The sequence below is a fragment of the Rhododendron vialii genome, chromosome 11a (assembly GCF_030253575.1).
Source record: "Rhododendron vialii isolate Sample 1 chromosome 11a, ASM3025357v1".
In the NCBI taxonomy this organism is placed as follows: domain Eukaryota; kingdom Viridiplantae; phylum Streptophyta; class Magnoliopsida; order Ericales; family Ericaceae; genus Rhododendron; species Rhododendron vialii.
In genome coordinates, this window is record NC_080567.1 from 25,785,811 (window position 1) to 25,797,933 (window position 12,123).

At 38.0% G+C, this 12,123-nt stretch overlaps 1 protein-coding gene across 1 annotated transcript; it reads right to left on the minus strand.

Moving 5' to 3' along the window:
* Nucleotides 1-1,053: 1,053 nt before the first annotated feature.
* On the minus strand, nucleotides 1,054-2,046 carry LOC131307055 (uncharacterized). Its single transcript, XM_058333472.1, has 3 exons — nucleotides 1,825-2,046; nucleotides 1,503-1,734; nucleotides 1,054-1,250 (listed from the first exon to the last, which is right to left on the minus strand). The coding sequence occupies exons 1-3, from the start codon at nucleotides 2,044-2,046 to the stop codon at nucleotides 1,054-1,056; spliced, it is 651 nt and encodes a 216-aa protein (XP_058189455.1).
* Nucleotides 2,047-12,123: the final 10,077 nt, after the last annotated feature.

A 12,123-nucleotide genomic window follows, 5' to 3' on the forward strand; every position in this document is an offset into this window, starting at 1 on the left:
ATCCTGTCAGATCGTGCTCCCTCCTCATTAAACTCAGTTGCGTGCGTAGACAACCTAGTCCAATGAGCATGGATACTCCATAGCGGAATTGGAATGGAATGGAACGATAATATGCAAGATCGTGCATGCATGGCAATCCGTGTGTGATTTTGATCGTACAGTTGCAATAGCCAACAATGTGGGGGGATACTTCTTAAGCAGTTTCTAGCTGATCATGTATGAACTCCATTGCCTCTAATGAAATTCGACACCTTACCTGATCAAAAATGTCGTCACGTAATTGTTTGTGGCGTGAAATGTTCAATGATTTCTCGAACGACTTCTTAATTTTCCCGAACAACTGATTTTTCAACATCTTTTCTATTTTATCAAAAGATGTTTGTAGCGATGACATGGTATCCCCCAAATATACCTTTAGCCTCGCATGTGCAGACTCTGCCCTGTAATAGAATAATGCACTGTATTTAAATAGGAAAGTATCAAAAAATATTTCCTAGTGTAGTAGAGAAATGCACAAAATTTTAATAGTAAAGTCAAAAAGCGATTTTACCTTTGACTTGAATTGCTTCCGAGGTGCATACATGTATCTGTCCATGCTGAAACAAACCGCTCTTTGTACGACCTTAACCATGTTTGCCACAGGTAAGTTATGACATGCGGGAACTGGCGAAAATCGTCGCACATGGTTTGCCACTTCTGTTCAAAAGACGAAGGTGTAGATGAATTGATAAGCGAGTGCCATGACTTGATGAAGCGCTTCCATTCCGGACCAAGCACACGGCTGCAGTTCTTCATGACGCACTGATTTATGTGCCAAATACACAAGATGTGACGTGCTGTAGGGAAACATGTTTCAATGGCGTTCATAAGCGCTAAATCCCGATCTGAAACAAACACCAATGGCATCGACGCCCCCTTTTAAAGCATCCAGTTTTTTAAGTTATTCAATGCCCACGTCAATGTCTCTTCTCTCTCATTACTAAGATAACCAAACATAAGCGAGTAAGTTCGCCATGTGAATGTGATACCCACAACCTCCAATAGTGGTTTTCGCTACTCATTGGTCTTGTACGTGGCGTCAATGATTAGTACAGACGGAAAGTTGACAGATAACTCTAGACTCATAGGATGAACCCAAATAATATCTGTGATTTCGTTAGTATCCGAATTTGTAAGAAATTGATGGAGGTAATGTTTCTTAAGTAATTGACGTATGACATACTGAATAGGAGTTAAACCGTCCAGTTTGGCTACTTTGTTTACAAAAATGGTGTTATAAACGCTTTTGATTCCCTTAGTGTTTGACGTGTCTTTTTGCTTCAAAATATTAAGAATCTCACGAGGCGCCGTGCTATTGGCCATGTCGACCACAAATTGTTTCTCTACTGGTTTTAGCCTTGACGGGTACTCGTGGCCCTCAATATGTTTTGCTATTTCATGGTTATGGACACCACTAATAATCTCTAAACCCGACCTGATACCGCATGGATGTTGTGGTATACCTCGCAGTTGAAATGGGCAATCGCATTTTCTAGTCCCAGTGTTTCTTTGCAAGGATTGCCCTTCAACCAGATACCCTGGCAGTTCATACTTTCCTCCTCTTTCACAACCAAGAATGCACTTCGGCAATTTGCCGCCTTTTAACTTAGCAGAATTTAAAATAACCACCACAATACCATATTTTAGACTAACGCTCCGCACCCAAGCTAACATATCTTCTCTACTTTCAAAAATCTATATAAAAAAATGAATATGTATAAATACAACATTAACCAGTCTTAACATAAATAACGAATATGCAAAACAATAACAGTGAAAACTAACCTGGTCGGTGGTAAATTCTAGTGTATAATCGCGACTATTGTGGGAGACACTCTCCTCACTACGAATATCATTCTCAAATGACCAACTATCTGAAATTGAAAAGTTGTAGTCATCCATTGTTCCTTCCTGAATTTTCCGCTGCGGCGTTCCTAAAAAATTTGACAGATACACAGTCTGTGAGGAAAGCCTAAGTAACCATGCTAAATTTTCACTGAAAATCATTATTCTAAATTTTGTGGATTATGTTTGACATAGAAATAACCAGGAAAGTCCCAGGTCAGATGGTCGGACGAGTCCAATTAGAATCACTATTCCTTCCTTAGTCAGTACGAAGCCAGACTTGTTGACAAACTTTCGAGGGTGTTAGCCTCGGGTTACTCCACAATTGTAAAAACGATCATAAAGCATAGTGTCATATGGACAGACACCTTTGGAGTGGAAACCACTTATGCTTTAGACCGGTAATTTTAGTAGAATAAGTTTGCTAGCTATCTTTAGTATTTTAACTTAATATGCATTTTTAAACACAAAAATAAAATATAACAGAAGGTTACGGTAGCTTACGGAAGATGAATGTGGCTATCGAACGAAGTGACTTCTTACGGTAAGCTTACGGTAGCTTCGAAAGAGAAAAGAAAATACTTTTTTTTTCTCTCGAAAATAAATATTGACTAAACTACTAAATTTTTTGGATCGAGAGGCTGATCGGGTGGTGGTTTGGTGGCGGCCTTGGGTTGAGTTTCTTGAAGAACTCAAAAAGAAACTCAATAATACCAAGAACAAAGTAAGAACAAAGAGCAAACACAAAGTTTCAAGAGAGAAAAGTTGGAGAGATTCAAGGTGTGAATTGAATGGTTTCACAAAGAGTTCTATTTATAGTAAAATGAGGACCTCTCTCCTCACCCCATATGGCGCCCCCCCCCCCCCCCCCCCCCCCCCCCCCCCCCCCCCCCGCGGCTATATTTGCTCTATGGTTGAAGTCTAATTCTAGGTTCAAGTTTAATAAAAATATAGTTACAAAAATAAATGTTTCAATTTTCAATCTGTTTGAACTGGTGCAAAGATATTATTTTTCTGATCATTTCATCCTAAATGGTCGTAATGAATTTTTGCCTCCAAGGTCTTTCAATGAACACCCTAAAAGAGTCTTGAAACTAAATAATGAGTTTTAGGGTGTTTGTTGAAAAGTCTTAGAGCAAAAAATTCATTATGACCATTTAAAATAAAATGATCAAAAAAATACGATTTTTGACCCGGTGTATTTATAGAAATTAAATAAATAAGATAAAATTAATTAAATAAAAATAAAATTTAAAAGGTGAAGGTGTTTTAAGAAGGGAGGGGGGGCCGGATGTTGTTTGGGTGGAGGCGCCGGGGGATAATCCGGGTTTTAAGGAAACGCTGGGGTTTGATAAAAAAAAAAAAAAAACAAAAAGAGAAGGGGGGGGGGGGGGGGGCGAGAAAAAAAAAAAAAAAAAAAAAGGGGAGGGGGGGGGGGGGAGGGGGGGTCGGGTAAAAAAAAACAAAAAGAAAACGGCCAGGTTAAAAAAAAAAAGAAAACAAAAAGGGAAGGCTGGGGGCCGGGTAAAAATAAAAGAAAACAAAAAGGAAAAGGAAAAGGGAAGGCGGGGGTAAGGATAAGGAGGTAAATTTGGTGTGGGTGTCGGGGGGGGGGGAGGGGGGGGCGGAGAATTTCCACAGCATGTAACAGCGTCAACCTAAGAGAGAAAGGGACATGTGATGCTGATCTCACCTTAGGCACTCCTGGGTTTGTTAATTTAGACATTGCATGTGAAAAGAGTCAACTACTGCATATTCATATCATGGTGTCAAACATTTTTAATTCGGCAGTTGAGAGCAACCCCAAGATATGTTTCTCTACAAAATATCTGAACTAAATTATATAAATAGCATTATCATCATTTGAGGTTTTTTTTTTCTCTATCGATTCGATGTGCCAACTCAATGGTTCCATACTATTTTTAATTTTGTCTTCATTTTTTTAATGATTCGATCGGCTCTCTTGTGATAAAATGATTGATCCACGATTTCTTTTTTTTAATTTCTGACTGAAAGTCTTGATGAACTCTCAATTAGACGATCGCGTTCGCAGTTCGTGATCTTAAATCGAGGGCAATGGAAATTTGAACGAATTTACCAGAGTAGGAGGATCATTAATTGGCATCTCTGATCCCTTTTTATTCTTCTTTCCCTTTTTTTCGGTGATGCAGAATTTCTTGGACCAACTTACGCGTATCTCAGATTAATCATTACTGATTTCTCACTTAGTGTCGATCAGGAACGGACCTGGGGGTGTTGTAGTGCACCCCCCGCACTACACGTGCAGTGTGGTCAATCCGGCCGTTCATCTCGGCAATGGACAACTCAAATTTCTATTAGAACATTGGATGGCTAGGATTTGTAGGAGCTCAGATTAAATCTGAGCTGTTCATGCCGAGATGGATGGCCGGATCGGCAGCACTACATGGTGTAGTGCGGCAGGTGCACTACAACCCCTCTCATTCCCTAACTTAGTGCTGGATTAACAAGGATTAACAAATACTAATAGGTTAACAAATTTAATTGACTAAAAGATAAATTATGAGTACCCATGACATGAAATCAAGCACTGTGTTAGAAACTAGATTCAGTCCAAAAGAGTTCTTGCGGCGTAAGGCCTAGGGTCACAAACGCAAGGTGCTCGATTGTTTGAACAATTTTTGTTAGTCTCGGTTTTTCTCTTTTCATGGGCTTGATCCATGATTTTATAATTATAGTTAGAGTTAAGGGGTAATGAGAAATCTAACTTGGTCCTTCGAGTACTTTTAGTTAGGACGGATAAAAATAGTGGTTTCGAAAGCGGAGGAGGTTGACAGCAATGGTGTCTCTTTCTCCCTTCTCCTTTCTTCTTTTTCCTCTTCCTCCGTCAACCTCTCTCCCTCGGCAAAATTTAAAAAAGAAAAGAAAAGTTAAGATACTCTGCGGGTAGAGTTACTTTTGTTAAGGCCGTTAACTCGGCGATTCCTTTTTAGGGGCCGTTCATTTTTTTTTTATCCTTATTCAATTTTTTTAGTATTTGTTAATTTTTCGTCAATTTTTTTGAAAATTATTGCTTCATCATGACAAAAGGAATCTAAAAAGTAAAAAATTACGATCGAAATCTAATTTTTTTGAATAAAGGCAAAAATAAGCCAATAAGTCAATTTTTTTGTCTTTATTAAAAAAATTGGATTTCGGTCATAATTGTTTACTGTTTAGATTCCTCTTGTCATGAAGAAACAATAATTTTCCAAAAATTGACAAAAAAATTAACAAATGCAAAAAAAATTTGAATAAGGACAAAAAAATGAGCTAAGTGGAACTTTAGCCGAATGGCCCCTTATAATATGCAGTGTAATCTTCTCCCTATTTCGGTTTCCAAACAGTTAGATCCGATTAATAGAGAATTTATTTGGAGCTCTACGGAAGATAGGAGGAAGGAAAATTTTAAAATCAGCTCAATGGACTGACTATAGTAAGTGTGTGAATGTGTATCAAAGAGTGTATAAAGTACACAAAAATAAGTGTTTTTCTTATTTTTTAATGTGTTTATCGTTAACCCACTGAGTTGACAATAGCAAGACCGTTCTCGTAATTCTAACTTGGTTGCCATGGCTAAAAATAATTGGCGGTTGCTTAGAGAAGAGGATTCCTTGTGGGCTCGGGTTTTCTGCGGGAAATACTCTAGCTAGCCCACTTCGTAATCATTACAGTCCGTTTTTCTTATGGCGTAGCATGTGCAAGCTAGGGGTACGTACCCCCTAATTATGGCTGGCTCTCGCAAAATTATCAGGAATGGGCGTACGTTCCACTCTTTTTTGGATGGGGTCGGGCCCTTTGAGAGACATGGTGGAAGGGCCCCTCAACTGTAATGACCTTTTGCTCATTGTCCGTGACGTGTGGGACCAAAACCATTGGGACTTGAATTTGATATTCCTTAGGTACCGTTCTGCTTTTTTTTTTTTTTTTTTAAATATTCTTTTTAAAAAAGAAGATAATTTGAAGTTTAAATATAATAAAAATAAAAAATAATTTTTTAATTTTTTTTACATATTTTTAAAAGATCTCAATAAGATCTATTAAATAAGATCTATATTGATAAAAAAATTATTTGCGTAAACGCATGATTTTTAAGCTTGAAATTACCTTTATTTTCTAAAATTTCATTTTTAAAAGTCCTCCCGCTAAGATCGTCCAACAAATTAGAGGTATTCATGTCTCTTGATTTTGTGAGGATGATGAGTTTTTTTGTGTGGAACTCCAACTCTGGAATCTTTTGCATGCTCTTCTACTGCCTATCGTCTTGCCACGAATCCAAAGCCAACGGCTCTCCGTTGTCTGATTGGTCTTGGGTTTGGAAAATTAATGCTCATCCTAGGGTTGTCCATTTTTTTCTGGCTTGCGTGCGCTCCAAAATCGGTTAGCTACTAAAGAGTTTCTCCACATTCGTCACATTACCCAGGATAGCTTTTGCTCCGATCGGAATGGGATTTGTTTTGCCAATTACCTTCTGCTTTGCAGCCTGGTCCGCTACAGGTTGTGCACATTAGGTGGGTTCCTCCAGTACTTTTGGGCTATTTTAAATTAAATGTGGATGGGGCTCGCAACTCGGATAGTCTCACTATAGCTGGGGATCTAATTCGAGATGGAATTGACAATTGGATTCAAGGCTTTCAACGGGTAATTGATTGTGTCTTGAAGGTTGGGGCTAGTGGGGGCTTTAATTGGAATGCAAGTTTCATTATTTTTATTAATTAACTCCATAGTTATCATTAGCACTTTTTTAACTACCTTGTTTCTAGTGAAAGCTACTAGACTTCATATATTTTTGGTATTTCATATCTAAAGCTTTAAATAAAAGAGAATTGAAGCCAAATTGGATAGGTTGGCAATTTGTGCCCGATTTTTTCAATCAGCCCTGATATTCGCAGAGACGATTTGCAGAGAATCACGCAGAAAAAAACGCGTTTGGCTCCATTTCGGGTCCCGAAAAAATCTAGAAAAATATCCATAAATTTTTGAATATTATTTTATGAGGCCCTATAAAAATCAGCTCCATCGGATATCGGTAAGTATTACTTTTGGATTCGTAGGGCGGTAGGGGCGAAACTGCTCAGTTCGCCCCTACGAATCCAAAAGTAATACTTACCGTTGTCCGCTGGAGCTGATTTTTTACAGGGCCCCATAAAATAATATTAAAAAATTTATGGATATTTTTCTAGATTTTTTCGGGACCCGAAATGGAGTCAAACGCGTTTTTCTCTGCGTTGTTCTCTGCAAATCGTCTCTGCTGTTAGAATTTTTGTTTTTCAATTGTACCCCTCGATCGGGCACCTGCAAAGGTAAAACAAATATACTCTTATACGTACATATTACGATTATAATACTTTACCGATTAAAACTTCTTAACATCACCTCATGGTATATAACTATATACTAACTTAGTGCTAGATTAACAAGGATTAACAAATAATAGGTTAACAAATGTAATTGATGAGTAAAAGATATAATAAATTACGAGTATTCGTGACATGAAATCAAGCACTGTGTTAGAAACTAGATTCAGTCCAATTTTTGTTAGTTTCGGTTTTTCTCTTTGCACGGGATTGATCCAATCAAGCCATGATTTCACAACAAAACTATTTTTATATACTTAGAGTTGAGGGGTAATGAGAAATCTATCTTGGTCATTGGAAGTTTAACTAGGACGGATGAAAATGGTGGTTTCGAAAGCGGAGGAGGTTGGCGGCAATTGAGTCCTGCATTTTCTTCTTTCTCCTTCTCTCCTTTCTTCTTTTTCCTCTTCCTCCAGCAACCTCTCTCTCCAACGGGCACTATAAGAAAAGGAGGAGGAGATAGTGGAGGATGATGGTGATGACCTCTCTCTTGAGTAATTATTCAATAGTCTGGGAGTACCGCCACGTGATACTTCGGACCACTTGACAACCACACGTTCTTGTGGGATCCATACACTTAGTAATAAACCCTACAAGAATGTGTGGTTGTAAAGTGGTCGAAAGTATCACGTGGCGGTACTCCCAAACTATTGTATAATTTCACCTCTATCGCTTGCTATTTGCCGAAAAATATGGGAATGGGAAGGAGGCTTTGATTTTTTTTTTTTTTTTTTTTTTTTTTTGTAGGGGAGTAACACAGCGAGGTGTAAATCCCTTGGACAATGTAGTGTAGGTTTAATGCTTTTTAGTACTTAGGAGTTAAAGGAGTGTGTAGCCCTTCCATTGGCCAAGGAAAAGGTATTGCCAAAAATGGCCGAACCATTGGGATGGGGAGTTGATGGGTGGATTGAAAGAGAGGTGATGGTTCTAGTTAGGTTAGGGTTTGTATTTGGGATTTTATTTGGCCACGAATTCTAGTTACAAGGTCATTTACCCATGCAGCAAATGCTCATTATACCTTGCTATGCGGGTCTATGCAGCAAATGCTCATCAGCTTGCGGTGCGGGTGTTGGTGGGTCCCTCAAGAAAAATCAGGTTGGCTGGGAATCAGAATCTACGCGATGGTATTGCATTTGTGTTGTAAATTGCTATGGATGTGCAAGATTTTATTGCTAGCAATGTGCAATCCAAGATTGATATATATTCAAAACTAGGCTTTGTGTGTAGATAATACTCCGTCCGTCCCAATTTAAATGTCCGCTATGTTTCTCCGTGTATTTTCAAAATCCCTAAAAAATATATTCTTTTACATATTGTTTTTTTATTTTCTTACACAAAATTTGGTATAAGAAAATTAAAAAAAATGTAAAACTATATTCTTTTGGGATTTCAAAATGCATGAAAAATTGTAGGGTCATCTAAATTAGGATGGAGGGAGTACTACATATTTTGAGGTCCCGTTCGACTAAGGTTCTTATTTTTTAAATACTTATTTTCCGCTTTACGAGGCAAGTCATTCTCTCACAATACATCTTATTTAAGTTTAAAAAAAAACTTAAATTGAAAAATAAGTACTTATTTTAGTTAACGGAATACAGATGATTTATAGGTAAAGAAATGTTTGGATTGAATAGTTAGGCCCTTTCCCAGGCTCAGTAATCCACTTTCTTTAAATCTTGGGCTTGATATGTGTGCCCACAAAGTAGGCTTGGTTTCTAGCTTCAAGCCCGATTAATAAATGGATTGAGCTTCGAAATAGTAGTATCTCTTAAAACTCGCTGGCTTTGCCAGCCCAACAAGTACGTGAAACTGATATAAATAAATAGAGAGAAACTTCTGCCGTGAACAAGTTTTTTGCGGATTTGTGCAATCGCAGCCATCCATTTTTACAATTAATGGTTGAGATTGCTTTTCCATTTTGACCGGTAAAAATTATTTACCGATCAAAATTGATTTTCAATCTGGACCGTCTAAAAACACTTTGGACGCACACGATTAGGCTCCGTAAACCCATTTTCACGGTAACCTCTGTAAAAAAAGATATTCTCAAATAAATGTTCCCATATTAAGTTTAAAATTCACTTGTGATGCATGGTTACGGTTATGAATGCGAACTTCTGATGCTGGATAATTATTTAAGCTCTTGGAGTGTATTTTTTTTAATAATGTAAGGTGTTCCGAGTCAGCTTGCACTAACTAATTCCTAGAACCCCTCCCTAAGTGAATGAAACATTGAAACTTCTTTTTGAGTTTTGACAATATAAAGTATGGACCAAGGGCAGTGTTGTGCGATCTCAACCATCCAAAAGTGTTTTGGGTGGTCCAGATTTTAATAAATTTTTTCGAAAAAGAGTTTCCCCGGAACAGTTTCATTTTAAATACGGACCATTAATTACCGAGACGGACGGTCCGAATGATACGCAGCACACTGCATAGCACAGACCCTGCATCCTATAAAGTACCTATCGGGCTGGTTTGGGCGTACACAAGTTTCCTTAAGAGCAAGTCTACACTTCCCGATCAGAATCCCGACGCTCCGTCGGGAACGCTCCGGCCACCGGACGGCCAATCCGAGCCGTCCAAAAATTCTATAAAAAAAAAAATCAAGTGGGCTGCGCGAGAATAAATGGCATCCGACATGTGTAAGTGGCCGATCCAAGCACTCCATTTTTGTGTTTGGATCGGCAAAAAATGAAGTGTTTGGATCAGCCAAAAATGGAGTGCTAGGATCGGTCACCTACACATGTCGGATGCCATTTATTCCCGCGAGAGCCCACTCGGTTTTTTTTTATAGAATTTTTGGACGGCTCGGATCGGCCGTCCGATTAGCTGGAGCGTGCCCGGCAGGGTGTCGGGATTCCGATCGGGATTTCCCAATCGGGAACTGTAGACTTTCTGTTTCCGTAACCGTATCATAGAGTGCAAGGCTGCAAACCTGTCCATGAGGAAGGCAGGAAAGGCTTGCACTTCGGGACCCAAAAATCTTTGTAAAACTAAGTGGCCAGAGTTTTTATGAGGTGTTAGTAACTATAGGTACATAGAAAGTAGGGGTTCTTTCGGGTCGGTCCTATATGAGTGGGTTATGTCCCATTAGGTTCTTGCGCACAAATCTTTTTTCATAAAATCCTATTACACGCGCGCACTCTTCCTCTTTCTATTGCCTCTCTCTCTCTCTCTTCCCTCACTCACACACGCACACACTTCCTCACTCACACACGCATACAATGTCTATCATGTTCAATAAAAATTACTCCATTCATTCCAATTTGAGGGTCCATCTTTTTCTTTTTGGACGTTCCAAAATGAGTGTTCACTTTCAAAAGTCAACACCAAAAAAGCTCAAGCTTTCCCATTTTGCCTTTTCTTTTACAAACTTAAATACTCATTAAATAATAATTTCAATGCAATAATTAGCCTTTCAAAAAGCTGTCAATGCAATAATTAGGGGGAAAATTGGAAACTAAATTTTTGTCAATGCAATAATTGGCCTTTCTAAAATAGTTGAATATTCAAAAAGGAACTCACAAATTAGAACGGATGGAGTATAAACATTGTGCTCCTAAGATTTAAATTAAAAGAGAGAGAGAGAGAGAGTCATTTTTTTTAGTCACTCTTGATGTGATGATTTTATGGTACAACGAAAGTATGTAAAATAGACCGCTAATATGCATTAGTTGTCAATTTGTACAACGTTCATGATTTGTTGTGTGTGTTTGATGGAGAGAGCGCGCTACGAAAAACAGACGTGTTACATACACTGCATAGTTACACTACACGTTATACTATATCATATGTAGGGCCTACTTCGAGTCTCACAAAAATTTAAAAAAAATATTCATAAAATTTAAAATATTATTTTATTGGTTCCTGTAAAAGATCGGACGAATATCGGTAAGTATTATTTCTGAATTCGTAAAGGCGAAACTACACAGTTAAATAATTTCACCCCTACGAATCTAGAAGTAATATTTACTGATATCCGTTGGAGTTAATTTTTTATAGGACCTCATAAAATAATATTTTACAATTTATAGGTATTTGTCTGAATTTTTGTGAAACCCAAAATAAACACCACATAAGATGTAGTATAAAAAAGATAATATGTATTTGCCTTTTTGCACATAAATCGGAGTGAAAGTGACATGATAGAGACATAAATGAGAGGAGTGAGAGAAAGCGACATGAGATGAGAGAAGGAGAGAAAGTGACATAAGGAGAAATGAGAGAAAGCGTATTGTAATGCCTCGATTTTCAGACACGTTATTTACATTTTTTAAAAGATAATTTCCAATTAGTAAAGACAAATTTCTTGAAAAGTAGCGGAAGCTCAGTTTAATTCTATCATAATTGAATACTTAGGTTGGGTAAAAACAAATACATGATGGAAAATTTACAAGTTTCTCAAAGGAATGAACAGAACTTCTAAAGATAAGGATTCCAGGCTTCGATGAGCTCTCACTCAGTGATTGCACTCTTGATCTACTGGTATAGTCCTTCCATGGCTTCTTCAGTACCTGGCGTAAAATGCCATGGTATCGAATACTGTGATCGAATGACACTCAAAAAATAATCTCCTACCCTTTAGCCTTTTCATTACAATACAATAGCAACAAAGACAATAATTGAAAACAAAATTGAATACAACATTGAACAGGATTACAAGATAGTCATTTCCTAACGAAACCTTATTTTCCGTATCCCTTCTCACTCATTAGCAGTACCAAAACTTTGACACACGCACACCCTCCCCCCCCCCCCCTCCCCCCACCCCGGTTCTTTTTTTCGAACCCCTTCTTTACTTCTTAATTTACGCCTTTTCTCTCTTAGTACGGGCTCTCTCTCTGTTCCCATGCTCTCGATCTTT